This window comes from Pterocles gutturalis, unplaced genomic scaffold, assembly GCF_000699245.1.
Source record: "Pterocles gutturalis isolate BGI_N339 unplaced genomic scaffold, ASM69924v1 scaffold16851, whole genome shotgun sequence".
NCBI classification, from domain to species: domain Eukaryota; kingdom Metazoa; phylum Chordata; class Aves; order Pterocliformes; family Pteroclidae; genus Pterocles; species Pterocles gutturalis.
The window spans coordinates 17636-43557 of NW_010103353.1; the positions used below are offsets into that span (position 1 = coordinate 17636).

The 25922-nt window shown below is 43.4% G+C and overlaps 1 protein-coding gene across 1 annotated transcript in view; it reads left to right on the plus strand.

Annotated features, from left to right (window-relative positions):
* Positions 1-19332, plus strand: part of HSPBAP1 (HSPB (heat shock 27kDa) associated protein 1) — a 30347-nt gene extending 11015 nt beyond the window's left edge. Inside the window, exons 3-8 of the mRNA XM_010086696.1 lie at positions 583-767; positions 4799-4935; positions 8121-8292; positions 15406-15489; positions 18405-18515; positions 18737-19332. Of these exons, the coding sequence (XP_010084998.1) occupies positions 583-767; positions 4799-4935; positions 8121-8292; positions 15406-15489; positions 18405-18515; positions 18737-19291 (1244 nt within the window). The 3' untranslated portion in view covers positions 19292-19332. The remainder of the gene's footprint in view (positions 1-582; positions 768-4798; positions 4936-8120; positions 8293-15405; positions 15490-18404; positions 18516-18736) is intronic.
* Positions 19333-25922: the final 6590 nt, after the last annotated feature.

The window sequence follows — 25922 nt, forward strand, 5'->3', positions numbered from 1 at the left end:
GGTACCCAAATCCTTGCGTGCACATTTGCAGCTCACACTAAGGAAGGGATATGAAGCAAAGGACAGGCTCTGAGTTGTTCAGGGAACTTGGGTGTATTATTGAGTTACTCTGCTGAAGGGTGCCTTGCATATGAACAACACTGACTATTGATGTGCTTTTACCTCACAGCAAGTTCAAGGTAACAGCCATTCACTTAAACATTAATGAAAAAGTATTAGTCTCAGACTTTAATTATGAGTTAGGTGATGAGAACCATTTTACTGACCAGATTCAGGTCACCCAGTCTGTCTTCATATCTCGTGTTGCATTTAACCAGAGCTGAGAAACTACACACTATTTTTACCGTTTCTGTGCTCAGTGCTCATGTAATATTTGGCTTTTCTTTTGTTGCTCTAGTTCCCCAGTTTGAAACCACATGTAGCTATGTGAAGGCTACACTGGGAGAGTTTTTGTCTTGGAGTTGTGGGCAGCTCATATCTCATGTTGCATTTAACCAGAGCTGGGAGAGAAACTACACACTATTTTTACTGTTTCTGTGCTCAGTGCTCGTGTAATATTTGGCTTTTCTTTTGTTGCTCTAGTTCCCCAGTTTGAAACCACATGTAGCTATGTGAAGGCTACACTGGGAGAGTTTTTGTCTTGGAGTTGTGGGCAGCCTTCTTGTCTCTCTGGACCATTCAGTTGTTATGAGTACTCCAAATATTGGGCTTATGCTGACTACAAATACATTGCCAGGATATTTGAAGACAAGCCAGAAGTTTTCCAGGTAAAGCATTAATATTATCTCATTCTACTTTAATCATGGCAAATTATCTAACATAGCTTCTGAAACCCCTCCTGCTATCCCCCCTCTGCTTCTTTGGCCATTTATTTTAAAATTTTGAAATAAAAGCCATTGGCTCTCAGGCTAATGGAGAACTAGTACCAAGTGGCAGCCATCTAAAATTCTGGGTCTCCCTGTGTGCTTAAAAACAACACCATGAGTGATGAAAACAACAACCCGATTGGCAGCTGAATACCTTCCCTGACCTCTGCTGAAGGTATGGAAGTGAGGTGGGAATAGGGTGTGGAGACGACAGGCAGCTGGCAGGCCAGGCACGTTGCAAACTGGGGACCCTGGTGTTGCCCTGGATCCACCTTGTACCGGAATGGTACCTGAATTAACAGCTCCACTTGGGAGAGAGGATTTGATGGCATGGATTCACTTGTAGCAACAAGGCTGTAACATGGTTTCACTCCAAGTTTTGCCTTGTGGCTCCTTTTCTCAAGTAGAACAGTTCCTTCCCTCGATATTATTATTTAGGCTGTTTGCAAGGAGGAGAGGTTCTGAGTCTGCAAGATTATTATACCTTAATTGTCTGTGGAGCAGTAAAATGCATGAAGTAACCTGTCCATGGAAGTAAGTAATCTATGGTAATTTCCAAATGCGTGCATTAGGACACCTAGGTGGGGTATTTTCTTTTCCTTTCTTCTTGTCTATCTGCTCTTTCAATGTATTGGTTAATCTACATTCTTGCTGCTTCTCCTTGAAAACTGTAAGAGGGCAAAATCAAGGATAGCTGTATGAAAAGGTGTATTTTTTCAAAAGATATAAAGAAAGAATAGTAAATGAAGCCTGATTCGTTTCTACACTTTCAAACGCAAAGATGGAATCATAATTCCCTGTAAACACTGTATCACCAGGATGACAGGGAATACAAACTGATAAGCCTCGTAAAAGTAATTATTTATTCAGAAGGCATTTCCCATGCTCCTTATATATATTTTATTCTTTTATACCAGTAAAATCAGTATTTTTCGGTGTGCAGGGTTTTTTTCAGACTGTCTCCTTTCCCACAGGTGGGAAGGTAAGGTTTGGGCATGGAGACCCTCTTGCCTTACTTTCTCCCCTCCTGTCCTTGACACACTGAAACACCATAACTCGGGCTACATGACTGATACAGGGTCATGTTGTTTGAAGTAAGCTGGGAGCTCCAGGGAAGTTTCAGGCTTCCCCATATCTTTGAGTCACTTCCCTCTATCTGTGGTCCTGCCGCGGTCTTCTTTCTGCCTCAGCAGACAGCATTTTCCTGTGTTTTATGGGACAAGATAATAGCAGCTCAGAAGACCTGAATAGCCTGCTGCTTTATCTGGTCAAAAAAAAAACACACTTGAAAGAAAGAACTATTTTCCTGCCTCCTTCTCCTTGCCCCCATTCAAGAACAAAATTGAAGCTCCAGGAATTGCATTTGTGTGCAGGTGTCATGCCACAATTTCATCACCTGACCTATAACAAGCAACAGATTGTACTGCAATTTTAGAATAGACACACGTAATGGTTATGTCGTGGATTTTTTTTAAAAGCAGAATCTGGGAAGGAAAAAATCGATGGTGTTATGCAAGCAAATATGGTGTATGTCATCTGCCAGTTTCACAGGCATGGGAGTGAAATGCATCCATCAGTTCCAGACTCTCATGGCTTTTGAAACACTGCTACACAATTTATACCAGCCAAAAGAGTTCTTTGTAGAAATGCTCTTCCATTCTTGTGTGAATTTGATGATAACCCCTTTTTCTTTTTAGATTGTATTTAGATTTACGTAAGGTGACTTGAAGGGGAAAAGAAGGCCAACTGCACTGTTATTTATAGTGATTAATAGGGCCATTTAGAAGTTGTTTGAAATTTAGATTGCACTGTTTATCATATACAGTTGTGTGGGCTAAGGTAATGATTCCATTACTCTAATCTATGAGCAGTATCTAGCATCTTACATTTTTTGTTCAGTTGATATTTCATTACAAAATTTGAGATATAAATCAGAAGCAAGATATATGCGTGAAGTTTAAATAGAAATGAGACCTTCTAAAGTGACATACGGGTACAGATTAACAGCATTATAAGAAGCAAATGAAATAAAAATAATTCATAAGTAATGTGCCATCTGTTATGGTTGGAACACCTTTGAGTGCATTTTTTCTTGCTGTGGCTTTTTATTGTAGAAAAGGAACCCACTGTGACAAGATTTCAGTAATCCTACTGGTTCCTTTTCAGTTCAGTGGTTAAAAACTATTTTACTCATAATCGTTTCAACTATTTACTACTGCTGCAGCGTTGTCAGAAAGTTCTTTTAAATCTAATATTGATTATGTGTGCTTTCTTTCCACTTAAATTGTAACAAAATACAAAAACTATTTAGGTGTGAGATTAAAGTGTAGAGATGGTATTACGCTTAACTTTATCACTGAAATAGTTGTATTGGATTTTAAATTTTATGGCTGCTGAAATCTATAGGAGCAACTTTTTCTTTTTGATTTTTTGCTGTCTTTGACAAATGTTTGTATTACACTTCTGCATTTTTTACAAATGATATCTTTAAAATCAATAACTCTGAAATTCAAAATCTCATCAACACCTAATTTTTGGGAAGGCTATCGCTCATTTTGAGGGTTTCCTGATACAGATTCATGTTGAAGTCATCCTTACAATAATGTCCAGCTGTAGTTTTCCTCATCCATAAATCTTAAAAAACGATAGTCATCCACCTGTCCGCAAACAGCTAGCTTACATACTTAAATTAGGAGGCTAGACTCCTATTTTCTCTTTACAGACAGTGGAAAGAGAGAGGTTTTTCCAAGGGGTGATTGAGAGTGCTTTGACTAGAGCAGGAGCCAAGCTTAAATTAGGTTCCTCAAGTTAGATGATGTGAATCACCCCAAAGTGCTTTACTGAAACGGAACAAATACTGTTATCTTCCTTTTCAAGATGGGAAAAATATAAAGCTCAGAGATTAAGTGATTTGCCGGAGACCATCAGGAAGTCAGGAACTGAATCTCTGTTTCCTGAGGCTCAGTTTGGGGCTCCAGCCAAAAGGCACCAGTATCTCTGGCCAGTATACTTCAAGTGCTTTCCAATAAACAAATGATCAGGCCCTGCAGGTGCCTGGGCGAGCTGTAGGAGGATGGGAAAGCTTTATACAGTCTATTCAGAGCCATCCTGCAAAACCTTTGAACTATCTGAAAAATACCGCACTGTCCCTCGTTCCAGCTGTCATCCCCAAGGGACTGCTTGTGGGAGGATCAATGGACTGGCAAGCTCCAGAATCATGTTCGTAACAGATGCATACCTGTTCTGCCCTTTCTCACCACGTAATCGAGTTATTTTAGGCTCACTGCCTCTGCAGTTGCAAAGGCAGGCAAAGAATGTGTCCATTAAATAATGAGGAACTTAAAATACCCAGCACACCATGGAGGTGAAGTCTGTATTTCCAGAATACATGGAGAAACCTAAGACGGGAGCAAAGAGAGCACAAACATGCCACATGGATTATCAAATTGCTTTGAAAAGGGAATAGGGATTTTTCCTTCCTTTCATTCTTTTTATTTACAGTGCCATATATTAGATTTTTTCTAAAAGCAATCCTGAGCTTGGGTGGATGGTTAAGAGTGGAGAAAGGAAAAATGAGTGTTTGAAAAGAAGGAAAAGAAGCCACACGTGGCCATGAGCAGTTGGGCAGTCCTTCTGTAGAGCAGTTGGGTAACTTGAGGGGTATGAAAGACTGGAATGAGAACTGGAGACTGAGATCTGGGAGGCTGTGTAATCAGACAGAAAAAGAAAGTCAGAGGAAGGAACGCTACTAGAGAGGACAATTTTGGAGGAAGGGGCACAGGCCATGCATGGGGGAACCCCACCAAGGAGCAACAGCTGCAGCGTTGTAAAGAGCGACTGAGTGGTGGAGGGAGAAGATGAGACTCAGAGAACTGAGGGTAGGATGTGAATCAGTTCAACAGCTTACATAAATAACCTTCTAATTTCTGTAGGATATAAGGTGGTCAGACTTTGGTTTTCCTGGAAGAAGTGGAAAAGAGAGCACGTTGTGGATTGGTTCTGAAGGAGCAAACACCCCCTGCCATTTGGACTCCTACGGCTGTAACTTAGTGTTGCAAGTACAAGGAAGGTAACAAATGCATATACAATGCATAACAAATACAGGGGAAAGTTATACTGTGCTATCAAGTTAGTTTTGGACTCCTGAGTATTAGTTCAAGGTCCTGATTATTTTAGTTTTGTGAGCTCTTAATGATTGAAGAACATCAGAACTGTTCTATAGGAAATGGCAGAACTTCAGGGAGTTGGAGTTTGACTGGGTCATGGAGGTAACACAGTTGTAATTTTTTCTGTTTGAGGAAGATCTTTTCTGATCTGTGTATTATGTGGTCCAATAATAAACACTTTAATCTTCCTAGTAGTTATGAATTAAGGAATTTGGAATTAGGAGATAAAGAGTTAAAAACAAAAAGCCCAGAAACAAAATAGATACAAACTACTTTAGACTTTTACAATATTCTCTGTGCAAGAGCCTCTAATAGCCTGCTAGGATGAATTTAAAAGGGAACATCAGGATGGGAGCAGCCAGCTGTGAGCAAAGTTGAAAGGGACACTCAAGGCTCCAAACTAATTTTGGAGCCTGTGGCTTTGTTGCTGTATCTTTCTGCCTGATTGCATGCTGTATTTTTTCCCCCATTCTTTCTTTTTCTCCTTTCCTTGCATATTGGCTTCAAGGTTTTTTTGTTATCTATTATTGATGAGTAATGCTAGAGTAACAAAACAAGTTGCACGTGTTTTTTAGGTTTGATAGTATAGAGTGGAAGGAGTAATTTACCAGGGGGATTTTAATGTGATTAATTACTCTGATATTTTATAGAACAGTAAAATCATGGTGGTCTTGTGATTAAGGCGCAGGATTGGAAGTCGAGTGTGCTGGCTTCTGTGCTGGGCAGAGCCACAGGTTGACTGCCTTTAAGGCCTTAGGCAAATGAATTTGTCATTATCTTATCTGTAAGAAGGGTAACTCCATTTAGCTTTCAGGTGGGTTTTCATTCATGTTTATAAACAGCCTTGAGATCCATGGGTGAACCTGCAGCAGAGACACCTTGGAAGCCCCCCTCAGCACTGCGCTTTGCTGCAGCCACTCCTGTAGGCTTCAGGTCACAACAGTAAGCATTATGCATTGAAGTCCAGACACTTCAGTGTATTTAGGAGTGAGAAATCTCATTGAAAACCATGAGACTTATATGCCTAAATATCGTCTAAGGATCTACCTAAGTACTGGGTGTGCTAAATAAGTACAGCAATCTAGCAGACCTGCTACCTGCCCTGCCTCTTTGATCTCTACGTTCAAGTGCTGAACTCGAGCCAGAGTTCCAGCATCACGTTGCAGTTTTGCCTACCTTCCCAAGGTGCTTCCTTCCCCTCTGGTAGAACAAAATCCTTGTTCCTCTCAGCAAAAGACGCAGCCCAAAGCCTTTGCATGGCATGAAAAGACAAAGTTGTTTTCCTCTTCAGAGCAAAGCCTATAAATAGATTGCAAACTTCCACAAGCTTGTGAATCCTGTGCTTCTAAGAGCAGAAAGATTCCCTTTTGAGACTCACAAACAAGACAGGCTTTGTAGCAGAATATAAGCTTATGCTAAACTTAAATAGATTTGCCTTCATAAGAAAGCCAGGGATGACTCCTTAGCCCTTTGTTTCTATCTTGAATTTCCTCCATGCATCCCTCAGGCTTCTTCATTTTTTTCTTCATGATGCTGCTCTGCCATGAGCCTGCAGAATTAACCCATGAGCCTCCGAACCTAGTTATTCTCTGCCCCTTCAGCGGGTACTAGCTTGGAGGGGAAAATAAAGTTGCAATAGGGCTTGGGTTTCAGGAGAACTATTTTTTTGAGCGTCCACCCAGCAGTAGCTTTGGTTATTACCAAGAAATGTCAGCGGCCTATGGCACTTCCATCTGTGCCGATCTCTGCAGTTCTGCCTATCCTGCTATTCCTGTCTCTTCTGTTTTTCTGCCATTTGGCTGCTTTTCTCCCATTTTCAGATCTGTGACTTAGAACTGACAACCAGAAACAGTAGGCAAAAAGCAAGAAGTGAGTACCAAGGAAAGGGACAAAAAGAAAAGATCTCACTAGGGATTGAAAAAAAGAGGAGAGCTGCACAAATTGCCCAACTGTGCTGTAAAGTACAGCCTATACTTTTCCATTGCTTAGTGCAGGGGTCACTGTTGTACTGATTGTCTGGAATCTCTTTAACGAAATAAATTCTCCCTTTGTGCATTTCTTTCTGGTTATTTCCATCACCTAAAGTACTGCCATATAAAAGTCCTATTTCTAAATAACATATGTACCTGCTAAGATATTTCATTTATATTACCCATAAAACTGGCACTACCAGTTCTGGCATACTTTTTTTTTCCTCCCTCTGATCTGATCTCTGTAAGCAAAATAGACCCATTAACACCTGAGATCTGTGCCTCAGCTCTGCTCAGCCATGCACTGCAGTGTGTTGACCCAGTTCTTTGGGCGCATAGAGAACAACCTGGAACCTAAGTACCCTCATGAGCAGAACCACCCTGTCCTGCTCCATCTGAGCATTTAATCAAGCCAGTGAGTTCATAAACCCAGTGGCCCACACAAGCCACATGTCATCATGTAGTACTGATAACACCAAAAAACATGGGTGTTTCAGGATGTCTATGGATGTGTCTAGTTTTTATTTGTGCTGTTGCCCTATCTGTGGTATAGGAGCATCAAGGTAAGTTTTACTAAGAATGACGGTTTTGTGACTAACAGCCAAATAAGTACTTTAGATGATGATAGGAAACAGAAGATCATATCCCCTTTACCGGTACAATTATAAACGCACAATACCCTCCTTTTAAAACAAACATGGGTACAGCAGCTATTCATTCAGTGAATTGATAGTACATTGTCTCTAAAAAAACTGTTTCCCCTGGTTTATAGAGCAATTTTTAATGCTCTGAGCATCTGTAAATGCTGCATGTTGCTCTGATAGAAGGGAGGAAGGAGGAACCAGATGGGAGAGCTTTTTAAAAAAAAAAAAAATTATCTGCCTTTTAAAAATAATTGGTGAGAAGCTGTAAATCTTTTCAGTTAAAAAAATTAAAAAGTGGAATATTTCAAAAACACTTTTACGAGACAGCCTGTAAGCACTGCCTATGTTCTCACTGCGTAGGAGACTCACACAGCGAGGCAGATTTATGTTTTATTGAAAACCTTGCTACTGCCTTTAGTGCTTTGCTGTAACTGACATGCATTGAATACATTTTTATCTTCTCTCTATTTTCAGAAAGAGATGGCACCTCTTCCCACCTGGTGACACCAGTTTCCTTTATCCCACCAGGATCCCTTATGAGGAATCCAGCATATTCAGCAAAGTCAATGTTGCCAACCCTGATCTGAAACACTTCCCTGAGTTCAGGAACGCAACAGCCCATGTGGTTACACTCAGTCCAGGACAGGTACCCTTCGCATATGAGCTTTACATTACTTTAGTTATTCTAGTAAATTATTTAACTGGCTAATTAAGGGCTAGGAAATCTTAATAAACCAACTGTGGTACTCCCCCTCCCTTACACTCTACTCTCGGGCTTAACATATTTCTCTCAGCATGGGAACTTCTTTGCTCACAGTTACTTTACTGTCTTTTTTTATACAAAAACCGCAAACATTTGGAGAGTTAGTTCAATCAGCTGCCCAATTCCATCACAGTTCTTGCAATCACCTCCAATTTATCTGCTTTAAGACTTTCTTGAACAGTACTCCAACCTGTCTACTCTGAAACCAGTATGTTCCATAAAATGTATTTGATTAATGAGCACGTAGAGCCAGGAAAGGAACTCATAGTTTGATAGTGAATAACCTTCACCAGGGAACATTGGCCTGACTTATTGCTTTAATAGCAGTGTATTATAATGATGATACTTGCATTTAGAGCACACACCATCCAGAAGTTTCACTGTGATCTACAAGGATATTATTAACCCTGTTTTACTGAGAAAGTTCAGTTGCAAGTGCCTGCAGTATAGTCACACAGGCAGCCAGCAGCAGTATGAGAGTAGGGCTCAGGACTCTAATTCCTAGTCTCCTGCCGTAAATAGTGTCCTTCTTTATTTAATCAACATGGTCTGTATTTGGAGTCTGAATTACCCTTTTTCATTTGTTCAGCAGTGCATGTCCTGGTAAAGCACTCCTGTGCATCTCAAACTGTCAGGCCTTTCCAAAGGAATTTTGCAACGTTCGTTGCTCCAACTGCTTAAGACGGTGGTGTTGCCACTTCTAGTGCCTTTTCACCATTCTCCTGCCAGCTGTTGTCACCTGTTTTGACCTGCCAGCTCAGCAACTTGTCCAAGTGTTCCCTTGCCCCTAGCTGGCAAACCCAGCTGCCTTAGGCAACAGTTCAAAGAACAGATTTTTGCTAATCGAGATAAGTTTGAGGAGGCAGAGTGACGAACACTTCTGCGAACTGGTGAGATGACAGACTGGAAGAGGATAGTAGTTTCCAACAAGAGGATGATGCCTATCAACTGGGAAGAGTAGGCTCTTCTGCTGGTACAGTTGCAAATGGGGAATCTGTCATCCACCTTCATTGTTTGCACGACATTAGTTCCTAATCATACTCGTAAAGCAAATGGTTAGTTTTGCTTTCTGCGCTTTGTAAGGTGGCAGTGTTCAATAATTCAAAGGACAAAGAACGAATTTTTGCTATTGATAGAAATGCCATATCCATTCAGCATTGCATTATCCACGATCCCCAACACTATTTCAATTTATAATTTCCTTTGGAATGATCAAGTATGGGAGTGAACCTTTAATATGATCTTAATTTAAAATAGGCTTAAAGCAATTACAAATTAATCTTGCTAGGAAAAAAGACCTTGAGCCAACACAGTAATACAAGTTGTCTGCATTGCCATGAAGGAGATACTGTTCAGATTTCTGGGGAGAAAATAATGTAGAAGCAATGATGAAGCAGTGAGGTATTGCCTTCATCCATTTTAGCAGCACCTTTTGGGTGACACATTCCAGCATTTAATCCAGAAGTTTATGGAGCAGGTGGCTGGGGACTGCTGCCATTTGATAGAGAGGAAGGGAATAACCTAGAAGAACTCCTTTGTTAACAAGGGAGAGGATGCCTAAATAGTAACAATCTTGATACATTCTTAGCAGTGGCTTTCATGTAGAATTAATAAAATCACTGCAGAATTTGCAGCCAGCTTTATTTTGTGACAATGCATAGCATCTCCACGCCTTCCCAGAGGGTACTCAGAACATTCTGGTGTAGATATTGTAACAGTAAAGGGTTGAAAAACAAAGACAAAGGTGTTCTTAGGTGTTCAGGAGAGCAACTGCATGTAGGGTGAGTACAGCTTTTGAGTATCAAAAACTTAATGTGTCTAATGCCACCTTCTGGTCCTTGTGTGCTACAAGCCATTTTTTCTACACCCATTTAAGGCTTTAAAGCAGAATTCCTTCATCTAACATTGTACCAATGCACAATGCACACTTCGATTGCATCCTTTGTGCCCTTTCACTGTATTGTTCAGAGGTGAATCTCTGTTCTGAACTTTGGTAGCAGGCTGAGACTTTAGGTTTTATAAGGTTTCATCTTGTACTTGAACAGTGGCTGTTGGCTGCATTTCCACAGAGGTCTTAATGCAACTTCTGGTTGTACATTAGTGATCTGTTCTTGATACAAATTATGATAACATTTAGATATCCAACTTATTTAAGTAGGCAGAACTTATTTAAATAGGCAGCTGAGTAGCTCAAGGGGTGCAGCTGTACATAACTATATCCACAAAGTTACAAGTTCAAGTTGTGTCACACTAATGTAGGGGCTCCTTATAAATATTTGGAGCTGGTCACCTATGCGATGGTTGCAAGGCTGAGTGGCAAGTATGGAGCAGGAGGTTTATTGCTGGTAGATTTGTATTCACCAAACTATTGAGTTTTCACCCAAAGCATTGGTATTTTATTTGTTCAACAATTCTGCAATATTTCTAGTAACACCTTGATTATTTTCAGAAATATACAAATAGTGCTTAAAAGACTGAAAATGGGGCAAAACACATCTGTTCTAGTATCTTCCACCCCCCACTCTGGGACAAGGGTTAAAAGCATGAGGGCAGGATCTGCCACCCTCCACTTAAACCCTGTCCAGGACAGATGTCCAGTCTGCCATCAGTGGAAAGAACTGGCACCTCTACAAAGCGATTCATCCTCCCTGTCTTACAGAGTCCTGCAGGAACATTCGTCCCATCTTGTCCTTCAGCTCAGGCTATAAAAGGAGCCTACGCACATAGATGCTTAACTTTTTTTGATGATTAAAAATAGGAGAGAACCCACCTGAAAAGGTCACAAAAAACTGAGGTGCTATACAAATACAAAATCATTGATCATTCTTTCCTCTGCCCCACTTCTCACCAGCTTCCTGCTTCCTTCCTACTCGCTAATATAATTGCTCTTAATCCACATGCATATAACTAGACAATGGTAAAAAGACAAGAAAGCAACATCTCAGCCTGTCTGAAGGTAGGCACATGTCCTACTAACAGAGAGCAAGCACCTTGTACACTGGGCTCCCATGAGCAATGCCATTCTCTCCCACGCTAGCCCAGACAGGAGGGGTGGTGGACACCAGGACCCGTGGTGTTACAGGCAGCACTCCGCTACCCTGCTGCCTGTGCTCCTGCTTCCCTGGCCTCGTGTCCCAGGTGCAGCCTGGAGCTTAAGGAGCTGCAGTGCAGCTCTGGAAGTCAAAGGTGCAAGGAAAGGCTTAAATGAACTAGTCTCAGACACACTGAGTTCAAGGATACTCCCTTCCAGCCTTGAAAACATCATCCCAGGGTGGGAAGAATGATTTTTAAAAAGATGAACATTACTGCTTGCTGTCTCTCACCACGGTTTGCTGCTCGGCAGCTCTCCTCCCCGGCTTTTGCTTGCCTGCTTTCTGAAAGTCTAAAGAAACACATCCCAAACTCAGTCTGTGTCCACAGCTACAGTTATCACTAAGTTCCTGCGTATAGCTGCAATGTTTTCTTTTTCTGTGCTCCTGCTGCAGTATCTAACACACCATGGGATCCTGCTCGGCAGCCACAGGTCACAACAGCGCAGGGAGACCCTGACTTTTAACCAAGAGCCCTGAGCAAGCAGAAATCTTAGTGAAGTCAGGGAGGGATTTCCCTGTGTGCCACATTTAAAGAAAAGGGGTGAGAACTTCAGATTGGGCTTAAAGTGGGAAACAGCAGAACAGCCTCAATAACCAATAAAAATGTAATTGAAATAAAAAAGAAGTGTTGTAGTAAGTCAGGAAATGCAATAATTCAGACTTTTTAAAAGGCAATGAAATGGTGCAGCTCAAAGTGTATTAAATACTTTTTTAACAGGGGTTGCAGGGAAAAAACTGCTTTTGTTGGAGAAGAATTTAAGTGATTTTAGTAAAGGAGAATTCAGGGTTGTCTGCAGCATTATGCGTAGTGGATGGTTGATAATTCTGTTTTGGGGAAGGAAGAAAGAATTTTCACATGGGAGATGGCAGAGCTGGCCCCAAGTCAGCCAACAGAGAAGGGGCTGGGGTGGCAGTGCTCCCACAGACCTGACTATGCATTTATTTCTCTTATTTTTCATTGTCAGGGTTGGAAGCAGCTCTGGGATTTGCTTGAGTCTCCCCACAAACCCCATCTTTTTCTTCCCATCACACTGGCATTCTTTGGCTCTTCCTTTTCTTGCGCATTTACCCAAATATCTGTTTCTAATGAGCAGGAATTTCTTGTTATAATATTTCACTTCAGGGTACACTCTCTTTTTGAAGCAGTTCCACCTTTGCCCTACCTTTGCACTGCAGCGAGCTAATCACGTCCATTGAGAATTTAAACCTGTTCTATTATCTGTACTGTACAAGTCTTCAGCATTGCTCCACTTGCTCTCCCAACTGTTCTCTTAGTTTCTTTCTTCCTGTTACAGACTAGAATTTTGTTTTATCTTTTCAGAGATTTCTGTCCTACTTTGACTTCATCTGCTATATTTGTCTATCGCTAGCCTAAATATTAAAATTATCTGACTGGTTGCTGTTTAGATCAGTATCTTCCCAACCCACAAAGCTAGATATCTTCTGTAGAAAGCAGGCTCACACACAATTACCTCTTAGCTTGGAATAGTTCTGTTTTGCTTTTGCACTTTACATTTTCCCTGTAAAATGTTTGCAGCACTTTTTATTTGTGTTATTTCACTGTGGCTTAGTTTCACATTTCCTGTTGAAACTTAGTTTCAAATGTAGCTAAATCTGTGTCCCATATTCATAAACATATGGAAGTCTGCTTTATTTTATTGTGGAATTGATAGTTGGGGGTGGTGGGGGTGGGTTTTTGTTTGGTTTGGTTTTGTTGCAGGGGTTTTTTGCTTCTAGTTTGCAAACCTAGAAGAGTACTAGTTTGTAAAAGTTGAAGACTCCTACTCTACTTCTCTCTTTGATGGATTTTTTTTTTTTTTAGTTCTGCTGCTCCCTTGCCAATAATATTTTTTTAATTATTTTTGCCATTTCTTCATCTTCCTTAAAACTTCAGTCCTTTTGCTTTTTGATAATTTAAATTTTCTTGCTGCTATAAATCCTTATTTTAACAAGGATAAGTTTGCCCAAAAATAAAAGAAAGTATTTTTATGGTAGCTGTTTTGCCTCTTGGAGTGACAGCTCCATAGCTTCTCTATAAGTTGCGTCAGCAAACAGGGCCAGCTGCAGAAATACACAACTTTACAGTTATTACCCTTAACCTGCTGGCATGTAAAATCTGATCAGTCTCTCTAAAGACCAAGTTCCTCCTCTTTGGTTTGAAAAGACCGGACTAGCTCGGGGGATTGTATTTTCCTCCTCATTATACCGCCTCTTTCCAAAGCAATTGTCTCTGCTTTGCGTGTGAGTCGTGTTGAGCCAGCATGTTCCATTCCTGGTTACCATCCTGTTTTTCCAGGCAGCCCCTCTTACTGAAACGTGTATACACTTCCCTTATTTGCTTCTTGCTTTTTTTCCCTTGCTACATACTCGCTCTGCACTGTATCCCGGTTCCCTAATGTCTTCGCTTCTCCAGCATGTTGCAAGCTCACGCTTCCAAGACAAGTCTCACAGATTCTTTAACAGAGTGCAATGTAAGATCCCCTATAGAGCATATGAGTGGGGTTTTTGTACGATTCTGCAGTCAATGAAATGGGGGCAAACACTTGCCAACAGACAAACCCATTGTAGCTAAAGCAACTGCACTAGAAAGTGTTGGTTTCTATGATAAAAGCACCACTCTGGAACTTGTTCTGTGTAGAAAACATGTTTTGGCTTTAGTCTGTGTAGGGTTTCATACTCTTTTAGATGTCAGGAATAACTAATTGGTGATTTTTTTTTTTTTAAATAATGGCCCTCCACAGCCTGAATTCCTTCTCTGCTTTATATGCTGTACTGGATTAAAGTACAATTTCCAAATGTTTCTGACCTTTGGAGAGCCAATGCTTTTGTTGTTTCACTTAAATTGAAGCCTGGGGAGAACATTTTGTCCTCTGGCCAAAAAATGACTCTGCTCAGACTGTCCTGTAAATAAGCGTTTGCAGGACTAAGGCCACAGTCATTGTTTCCTACACAGACATTTTCTCATTAGCCGTGTTTTGATATAATGAAGCACAGGGCTATCTAGGTAGCAGAACATTCTTTTAAGTAATTTGTGTCTAGCAAGGAAAAGAATTGTCTGCAATTCAGATACAGATCATTGCTTCACTTTCCCCATTCTAAAGTGTATATTTTTATCTGTCTCTCACCATTTTTATTCCCTGTCAAAAACCATCTTTTATGCTTTTCTTGATAGCTCTATGTTAATCTAATGTTCAGTAATCTGTAAAGCTTGTACTATATCATCAAAACAACATTAATGTCTTTGTACCATAAAGCCATGGGTTAGAATCAATTTTATGTCACAGCTATCATCCTGATATAGTTGCAAAGCTCTGATTTAAACTAGATTGTCATGATTCCTGGGACATCTTCTTTTAAAAGCCTATCTACTAAAAGTGACAAGTTTAATATAGGTGATTATTTACCAGAATTAAAGCTACACGTTGTTAATCACCTAGACAAGCACTATAATTCCTGCTTTTTGAGGAACCCAGCTGGCAGTCCTTCTAAAGGAACTGGGAAGTCCGCTCAGTTGGAGAGTCTACAAAAGAATTCCTGCTTGGCTGAGACTTTTGCTAAAGCCCTGCTCTGCTGCTACACCAGCTGCACTCCCTTTGTACAGCCAGACCTTGCTTACATAGAGCAGTTACCAGGCTACAATCCTGCTTCATGTGAGGAGGAGTTTTGATGAGAGGTAGTTCTGGATCATGTCCACTTCTTATGTGATAGTGTTGACACAATGGGAGGAGAGAGTGGGCATTTAAGTCTTGAGAAAAGGCTCTTTAGAAGAAATAAAGACCACCTTCCACCCCCTAACCCTATTCCTTGCCCCAGTCTGCCTCTGCATCCCACATCACCCTAATTAAAACACCTTGTCTTTCTTCAGGCTGCTGCTAGTACCCTAATGCCATGTCTCTGATTGCAGGTCCTGCTCGTTCCAAGGCACTGGTGGCACTATGTGGAATCCATTGACCCCATTACTGTCAGCATAAACTCTTGGATTGAACTGGTATTTTTCTTTTTATCTCATGGCGACATAGCACTTCCATGTCTGCATGGACTTTTGTCCCTTGCCTGCCAAGTTCAGCCCTGTTGGGTGTTCTGGATTCAGAGGCTGGGGAGGAAGGAGCCCTTATGATACAGTTTTTCCCGGTGCACCTTCCAGGGTTCCAGATCCAAAGCCCCAATTCAGCAGAAGTCACATGCAAGTTTACCTCAATCGGGCAAACAAACACAATCTCAACTTTTCATGTCCAATTTCTTATGGACTAACTGGCTTTGTGCTGAATAGGGGATGACAGAACAGCAACTTCACCTCGAGCACATGCTTACATGCAGAGCTAAATTAGAATTTAAATCAGATTAATGCGATAGGAAGTGGGTGGCAGAGGATTTCTGAATTTTCATTTCTCTGTGATAGTTTTGATTTGCCTGGAGTTGGATTTTCTCAAGTATTTAATTAATTTTCTTTTCCCCAGGCTTTGATTTTTCTTGCTCATGTTAACCAGTATGTATGGGATGGTTCCAGGGATATCATCTCAATGCTCCAGAAGGTTTTCTGAATCAAATTGCTTTATCATTAATCCTAGCTTAATATAAAAAGACCTTTTGAAAGGGTCTGTGAAAGCTGCCTCACTAAAATAGTTATTGCTTTTAAAAAAAAACAAAACCAAAACCACCCTTTATTAGACTGGAAATCAGCAGGGGAATGAACACATACATTCAGCTGCTGTTCAAAGACCACACGACACATTTCTCATACCAACATAAAACCAAGCATTTGCAGAGCAAAGGAACTCACTTGGGTGTTTCCCTCACGGAGGAATTTTCCAGATGAGACCATATATTTAGAAAGGGCAGCGGGCCCACAGCCCGCACCAGCCTCTTACATAGCCCCGAGTACCGTCAGGCTGCAGTGCCAGAGAAAGCACCAGCGATATTGCAGAGCAACCATTTAAGGCTGCCTTAAAATGGAGCAGCCTTTGAGGTAACTCAAAGGAACTGGCTACGTTCCCCATGCTTGGAAAGACCATGATGTCAACACACACATTTGCACCCTATGCTGTGCCTCACGAATTGTCCCCTCTGGAGGAGCAGGTCAGGGTTGGATGGGTTGGGCCAGATGGCTGAGTAGTGCCTTAGCTATGGTGTTTCTAGCTGTTGTGTGTGTTCCAAGGGAAAAAAAAAATAGCACTAAACTCTGTGGCCTTTCTGGTCATGAAGGTCTTGCAGAAGTCACCAAGATCCTGTTTGGTGACAGCAGGTAGTTGTGTCTGGCATCATAAGCAGAGGAGTGTTGGCTGGATCTTGCTAATGCAGGACACACACACTCCCCCTCCCCAAATATCAACAGCTGCCATAAACAAGTGTAGCTGTTGCAACCCAAGTGAAAGTTCCTTACAGAAATTATCCCTACAGCTGATGATGGCAGCACTGCTAGGCCTTGCGCAATCCATCTATAAAAAAGTCTATAAAAATAAATTCTGACATGGATGCTAAGAGACGATACTGAGAACATTCCCATTACCAAAACAAGCAGTTCGTGCTTGCAGCTGTTACCAGCTGCTTTCACATTGACAGATGTGAATCATGCCAACATTTATAGTCCTAGTGAAACCATTAATTACATTGGCAAGACTTTAGAGTAGAAGTCTAATTTGTTTTCATCTAGATGTAAGCTACTCAAAGTATTCCTTGCTTCCTAACATACTCCCATGCAATCAGCACAACCCTGTTATTTGGCAGACCAGGATGAATGCCAAGAGTGCAACACCTTAAATAATTTCCGCATGTAGATACCAAACTCTGTGTTTTGGGGTCTTGTTATATGAGGCCACTAATAAGCCAGGCATCCAAAGCCACAAAATGCTAAGAGTACTTCCCCCTGCTTCTGTCCCAAATTCTGCTCAGGGTTGCAGGATGAATCACTGTCTTCAGCACTCACACTAGCAAGAGTCGGTATGAGTAATGTAACATGCTTGACATGTTTCCCGAAGCCACAATTAGGCAGTTTGGGGCTATGGGTTGACTAGGTTACATCTTTCCCCCAAAACTTGTATGTCCAAGGATCTTGATGAAAGCGAATTTATGTGTCCACTCCTAGGCACTTGTCATTGAAATAACTAAACCACCCATCTTGTTTGGAGAGTCTCATTGTTTCCTTCCACATACCCTTCCCTTCCGTATACAAGAAACTCCATTAAGTGGGAAAGAAAAGAAAAAGGATCCTATAAAGTGTTGTTCTGCTATCCTAAACTAGCTACTACCCAGCTGCACAAAGGGATGATGCAAAGAGCCAGTTACCAACTTAGTTTTTAGTTTTTTAGGAGATCTTTCAGAGGAAACATGTTTTTCCTTCTGCTGATGTTTAAAACTGCGGCAGTATATCAGCTACTGTTACATGATAAAATATTTCCTGAATTTCCGTAAGACTCACTTTTGTGCCTCTGTAGCCCCAAGATAGTTTCTGACTTGATGTAACATCCTGCGTGTTTTAAGTACTTAAATTAGACATAATATGTAGATATATAAAATTTGCTAGGTACTTCCATGGTCCTTCTAGTCCTGAAGAGCTCTATAAATGCGTATACTAATTAAATGCTAACATTGCATTGTAATTTCAAGAACCAGATTCAATTAACAGAACACTAATAAGGGAAAAGATTATATATACACATGAGAATCTCTTTTTTGCAAGTCCTTATTCGGATGAGCAGTCGCACCAAGCCCAGTGCTGTTATTCATGTTGGGGGCTGTATGCATGAGTAGGAGCATCGAAAGTCTGAAGCCTTTCACTGACTTGGCATACATGAGTATGGCTTTCAAACTAAGGCCAGCCATTTATTTCTTCCCAAGATCTTCCATGTTTCTGCAGAGACCCAAGTGCTAACCTATCTCCAAACACTTTCTGTTCCCTTGAGGCAGGATGCAGATCATGAAGCCCGTGTAGAAGAAGCAATAACTCGAATGCTAGTATGTGCCCTAAAATCAGCAGAAAATCCCAGTGATGGAGATCACTGGCTAAATCCCACAGAGGTAAGCCCACTCTTCCTCCCATTACAGCAGTTATAACAGAGAATTACTGACATTTTGCTTAGTTCCCTCTGAGTCCTCCTGCTGCCTGAGGAAAAAAAAAAATGAAAGAATTTAAAATTCCTTCCCTTCATGTAGCAAAAGTAATTCGTGGAATATAATCATGCAACACTGAAATGAAACATTTCTCCTTTTAACTGAGCGTATCCTGGGTGTTTTCTTAGGTTGAGGCAACATCCCATGAAATCAATCTTCAGTACCTGAATAAGGCAGTAGCTGTGTATTTCAAGTGTCAAAAGGCAAATGTGTCAGAGCAGCCGTGTTCCAGCAGCACTGGTGCAGAACAAAGGGCAAGTGCCTCATGCAAGAGGAAGAGGGAAGTTGGCTGTGAACCAGGGGGCTGCAGATTACCAGCCCATGAATTTGGCTTTTCAACATTTAAAGCAGAAAAGTTGCAGAAAATACCTTTTGGGCCTCATCTTATTCAAGTTTTTCCACAGTCTCAAGAAACAAGCTCTATGGGTACGGTTGCAGTTCAAAGTGATGGTAGAGATCTTCTCCATGAAAATGAAGGAGGACATTCTGCAAAATTACACTGCACTGGGAAGCAGTTGGTAATGAGCAATGACTGTGAAACGCCTGCACATCGAATGGATTCAGACGGCAGTCCAGATGCCTCACAAACAGCCCTTTCCACCAATGATTTGCTGGACTGTTTGGTTAATCCGCATGTCATCAGTTTAGTGGCTCGGCTGCTGTTGGAGAGAACAAGGGTTTAATGCTGGAATGCTTTTTCAATTCTGAAATAAAGAAATCAAATGGTAGCAGTGTCTGGGTGTTTAAGCTCAGTCATAATTGAATGTTTCATTTCAAATAATTTTTAGGTAGAGACAGACACAGTTAATGGTTAAGTGTCAGACTGAAGTTGAGCTGAAAGAAGAATAACTGGTTTATGATGGCTGGGAAGAGAAAGGTGTATTGAGTCAGAGAGTTCCTCAGTGTCACGAACAAAACAGAGCGTACACAGTTATAATCCCACCTTGCTGTGTGGATGGGATCTTTAAAGTGTTCTGCAGCTCTGAGCTGTGGAACAACTCTGGTTTGATGATAGGCTGGGGGTGAAGTGCTGGGACATGGGTACGTAGCAGAGGGGGACTAAGAGTGGGGGAAGATGGACAGACTTACTGTAGACTGCAGCCCTTGACCACATTTAAAGTAAAATCATAGATTCATAGAATGGTTTGGGTGGGAAAGAACCTTAAAGATCATCGAGTTCCAACCCCCCTGCCATGGGCAGGGACACCTTCCACTAGCCCAGGTTGCTCAAAGCCTCATCCAGCCTGGCCTTGAACACCTCCAGGGATGGGGTATAAAATGGTCAATAAGTGATCAGTTGATCACCGTAGAAATAGTAAGTTCGAATAAACCTAACCTCATCCAAGAGACAGTGCACTCACTAATCCCTCCTTTCCACAAAATAACTTCAGTTTTGTCACAAAGCTCTAGGATGGAGTGAGACGAAAGCCATTAGCGGGGAAGTGGCCTTCAGCTGGTTCAGAAACACGTTAAAGCTGGGAGACAAAAGGCCATTGGGAAGTTACTGTTATGATTTATTTAAAGCCAGATGCACACAGTTCCCTATTTCTAAGCAACAAAACAAAGCAGTTACAGCTTTCTACCTCTGTCTTGCTCTTTACCATACCAAAGTTTAATGACTCTTTTTTCTTTTGGTTGCAAGTGGTTGCTGTACAAGACCATCCTTTCTTCAAAGTATAGTAGCGCTTGGATTTTTTTTTTTTTTTTTTTGATGGCTGGGTGGTCCTTTGATTAAAAGGTCCTAAAAAAGCAAAAAAAGCTCCTAAAATGCAAATACAGTTGGGAAGGGATTAAATTGAAAAGGTTTGAAGGTTCACATTTAACAAGCTCAGAAACCTCATCCTGATGGGCCCTTTTGGGTGCAGTTACTTCAGCTACGGGATGGGGCAGGACTCAGCTCTCTTTCCTCTGGCTGGCAGGGAAGGGGAGAGGACACAAAGCGGTACACATCATTTGCTGGAGACCGTGGCTTTGAAAGTGACTGTGGGTTAGCAGCAGGGGCTGTATCAGCCCTGTCTTTGACCCAGAAGGGTGCAGTTCCAAATGTCCTGCTCTACCCTTGTAGCTGGGCTCAGTCCCTGGTGACACCCACGTGTCATTTCCAGCAGCGACCTGCAGCAAGTTGTGATTCTCAGCAGCGCCTGAGAAAATCCGCTCTTCTTGTTTCATGTTAATACACCAAACTGTCCCGATGGGACTGCACCACCACGACGAGAGCAGGATTTAATAAACAATCCTGCTGATCCAGTTCATGATTGTGTGTTGGCACTGCTGTGCCAAAAGGATTAAAAATTAGTTAGGAAACATCTTACTCACATCTGCTGCCTTTAGTGACTCACCAGGCTCTGAGGGAGCAGATCTGTGGAATAAGGCCGCCCCGTTTCGATAACGCGGGTGCATCTGAGCAGAGCTGGGCTTTGGTGACACCCGCCTGTGTCCTGCCCTTGTCCCCTTCCCCAGACTGAGCTCAGGGGCTGGGACCAGCAGAGAGCACTGCAGCCAGGGGCAGTTGCAATGGGGAGGGGAGGCTACAAATGCTTCAGTTTAATTCACTGAGCAAAAATAGTCTTGCAATAGAGCTTTTACATCTGGAACTGACATAGGCAAGGGAGAAAAAGCCCAGGCAGTAAAGTGGAGGAGGCGGACAGCAACACCGTCTTCCAGTCCCCACAGCGTGAACTTCCTTAGCCTAAGCTTTCCTCCCAACACACAGATCATTTTAACATCCCCCTCACGACACCTATGCTGAACATTTCCTCCGTTTGTATTCAGAATGACTGTCCTTGAGAAGGCTCGCTGCACATTGCACCCCATGGGCAGAGGCTGCGGTGCCTGCGTTGGAGGACCTGTCTCGAACTCAGCATAGGAGCAGCCGCTCTCACAAGGCTGAAGCACATGTGTTCAGAGGCACATCGCTCACCACTCTCAACAAATACCCGCTGTCAGGGGAGAGTCACTGTTTATGCCTGTCCAGGAGCAGCCCGTGATTTAAGGGCCAGGCTGCGGCCAGAACCCATCAGCAAAGGGGCCGGGGAGGAGGGCGAGCGAGGCTGTTTAGGATGCTGGGCAAAAGCACCAGAAGGACTTTGTGTCTCAGAGGTGCAATATAAAATCTCCATCATACACACAGCACACAGGGGGAGAGAGAGAAATGACCACAAATGCAGAAAGTCACGTATGGCAAATGGCTCACACACCAATAAGAGAAATTTATAGCTCTGGCCAGATCCGCAGGATACCAAATGTCATGATTTCTGATGCTGTTTCTAAATTCATAGCTACTGCATGGAGAAGCTCAGACAAGCTTCTGCATATTCTTAGCGTTAAAAAGAAATTATTTCTATGGTGACAGCCTGGCTTAACAAAGAGCAGGAACCCAGCACCTAGCCCTCTGCAACCACTAATAGAAAACTTTCTTTCCCCTCCAAGAAAATTTCCCACTCACTATCAGCAGTGGACATGGCAACAGTTGAGATTGTAGCCCGGAGCCATCACCAGGGTGGTCACAGTGGTGATGGGCTCGTCATCCCTGCTCTAGCTGAGTGACAATAAGAAATCGCCACTGCACGGCTCAGGGACGAAAGTAAAGCCGTGCTGCAGCCCGGGGGCCAGCGTCTACATCTCCCCATGCGCATCCAGGCTGTGCCACTTGCCTGATGGAAGCCCTGCATCTTCCCTGCCCCAGAGCCAGGTTTGCAGAGTGGCTCACAGGCCAGCTGGGTTCATCTCTCCTGGACTGTCCAACATTGCTACTCACCGTCTCCAATCTCAGCACTCACCTAAAAGGATTAGCACTTTGCTTGTCTGCAAAGAAAAAACCATACCCAAGTCAAGAAGTCCCATCTCTCAACAGCAGGAAGGGGAAAACCCAAAGAGTTACGTCCAAACTTTGCGTTACATAAACATAAAGTTTATGTAAACGTAAAGTTACGTTACCCAAAGAGTTCTAGTTTTTCACTGAAAGCTTCCCCACTGCATTTCAGCAGGTACCGCTTTATATAACAGCACTATTTCCCCACACATCCGCGTCTCTCAGGACTTCTGCTCTGGCGCCGTTTGCTTGATGCCACAAAGCAACTCAATTGCAGAGCTGCGACATATGTTATGATGGAACATTAACAGTAAATTGAAGTTTTAACTAACAAACATGGCATATTGAAGAGGCAGAGAGAATCCTTCCACAGTGCTAATTGCCCTTTAAAATAAAGGCTGTGCTACAGATCAGACCCTGTGCCAGCTAGCAAGCTCCTTGCTGTGTTTCTTGGCTACGAATGTGAGATGTTTAGGGGTACGGCTTGGGCTGGCTTCCTTGCTGGGGACATTTCTGGTGTTACTACAGCAGCGGCTAATGGGGAAAGACCTTTGCATTTGGGTGGCCTGGTTTTACCACCCAGTTCATCTGAATGGGTGAGGAAAAGGAACCTGGATCTTCTGCACTGTGCTTTCCTGTCCTCCAGGTGAAGAGGTCTGATCCCACAGCGGGATGGGGACAGACAGACATCGCCACATTGGCTGAAGGGGGAGTGGGACAATGGCACCTCTGCCTGAAGAGCCACACATTTCAGAGCTGTGGTTTTGCAGACATCTCAAGTGGATGCTCCGCTAGACATTTATTTCTCCATCTAATTGTTGGGGTTTGTCCATCTTACTGGGGTGGCTGGGAGATAGGAGCTCTGGTTGGCTTGGCAGGACCACAGCATACAGGGCTCTGGGGAGGATCATAGGGCAGTGGGGACAAGAGGTGACAGGTGCTGTGGGTCAGGTATGGGGGGAGGATTTGGTGAAAGTGCCTCTGGGAACACAAGCAGAAATTCAGATCTCTCTGACCGTCCAGGTCCCCTGTGCTGAGGATCCTGGGGAGCCCTGCAGCAGGTAGAAACATGTCCCACAAGCCAGAAGCTGCATCACAGCTGTCTTTGTCCTTACGTTATTCTTACATATTTACAGGGGCAGCGTGATGGAAAACACATGGCTAGCTCCCTGCTCGGCACGTTACAGTTCTCAGTAAAATCTAGCACTAGATTTCAAGGGTGCAAACTTTGCTCTTTCCAAAGCTCTGGTGGGATTGTCCCAGCGACGAGTTCCCATTCCCTGTGATGACCCATGAAAACCTCTTCATGAAGGGCTGAAGCTGACACTTCAAGCACCAAAGAACTTTTAAACCCTGTTTCCCAGCAAAAAGAGGCGAGCCTGCATCTTTCCCGGTCAGAAAGGTCACTCACAAAAAGGGTTTTCCTCTCCCTGGGGGCTCTTTGACTTGTGTGGAGCCCCTCTCTGCCCCATCACTGCCACAGGGAGGGTACCTATGAGCTCCATGGCAGCCAGAGGGTTAAACTTGTTCCTAAATTCCTCTCTTGCCCCTGCCACGTCCCCTCCTCCTGCTCCTGCAGCCTGGGCTGTGCCCATTCAAAGCACCAGGCAGCAAAACTCACCCTTCCCATTGAACCAGTGGCAGCCTTGTCCTGGGCTCTGGTGGGACACATGAATCCAGTCCCATTAGCAGCATCCCTAATAAAGCTGGATGAAAAACCACCACTACAATTAAAAATGGTGTTGTGTTAATAGAAGGCAGAGGAAACGGGGCCATAATACAATTTATTGCCATCCCCAAACGAGCAGCCTCATAACTCAGGAGGAGCTCAATGCCTCCCTGGAGCATTGGCCTGTTTCTCCCCAGGGACGTAATCCATTACCTCCGCTCCGCGCTCTGCATTCGCTCAGAGCTTTGCATTTTATCCGGAGAGATGAGGATCTCTGCCGTGGTTAAAAAATGAGCTTTCTGCTACGTAGCCATAGTTCATTGAAAGGTGGTTTAATTCCTTGTTTGCTGCTACCTTGACTGAAAGCTAAAGAACTGCGAAGATGGATACCGCACACTGCACACCAATCATCACCGCTTCAGCCACAGCTGCCTTCTCCTGATGCCGCACAGCCCCGTTTCCCATCCCCTGGGCCAACCTGCCTGGGCGAGCTGCCTCCTCTTCCTCCAGCGAGGGATGTGATGGGATCAAAGATCTCCAGATCACCAACGTACTTCACTCCAAGCATGTGAACAGACCCGATTGCCACCAAGTTACATGCATGAGGAGGAGCCTTACGGGCAGCTCAAGGCCAGAAAGCAGCAAAGCCAATGCCAGAACACACCACCTGCCATCAGAAGCATCCCCAGCCCCGTGGCTGCTTTTCTGGGTCTACCAGCCTCGTTATTACCATTTTTAACATCAAAATAATGTTTAAAACTCTATTAGAAGAAGCACTAGAGCATGGACTGGGAGAAAACAAGCCTGCTCTGGCTGGGGCAAGAGAGAGAAGAAGAGACGGCCAAGCAGGTCATTCCCATCTCTTCCTCTGCGGAGAGTTAATTAGCAAGGCAAGGTAACGGCATTTGTGCATTTACTGCGTGCGCTGATTACAATAAATTTTGTCCTGCATGTTAAAGTCAAAAACACCTCGCATCCGCCAAAAAGCAATCAGGACCAATTAACAAAGATGTAATTTCCCCAGATGCTGCTGTTAACATAATTCACAGCGTTCCTAGCAACACGAATGTAATTAACCCAGTTAACCACGGCTCTCGTCACCGCTGCACCAAGCCGCCCGCGCTGGCAGAAGAACCTCGCCCACCCCTTCGCCCGGGTGGCATGTCCCCAGGGCTGCGGGTCAGAGCTGGACCCTGTTCCGTGTCCTTGGGGGGTGGGTTTGGGAGTTACAGACGTGGCCCACAGCCTAGCAGTAGCAAAGGCTCTTCTGAGAGGCAGGACAGCACAGCAGCCCCTAACCCCCACAGTTCAAACACGTCTCTCCAGGGGGATGGGTGGCACCATAGCAGGCCCACCCCAGTCCTGGGAGAGGCACACACAGGGGTCAGTCAGACATATGGAAAAAACAAGACAACCCTTAACCCAGGGTGCCCTCCAGCTCTTTGTTAAAGGTTGATGCCCTCTATAACAATGCGGTAAGCACACAACTACAGCTACAGCTTCACCTTCACCACTGGTACCTGGGTCCGCTGACACCTCCACACACATCCAGAGTCATGAAACAGGTCCAGGGTCCCACCAGAGTCCAGCAGCTGGGAGCAGAAGATGCAGCTGGAGAGATGTGATAACACAGGTCCAACATCCCTTCCAAAGGCAGGGCTCCGGCCGGGACTGCCAGCCCAGGCTGGACTCGAATGGGCTCCAGAGCCCCTGGGCGGGTGGGGGTCCAGGTGGGGCTGGGCAGGGCCATGAGGGCCCACAGGTGCTTCTCATCCAGCGATAACAGCAGGGACCATCACACCTTTCACATCCCACATCCTCTGACTGCTGGGGG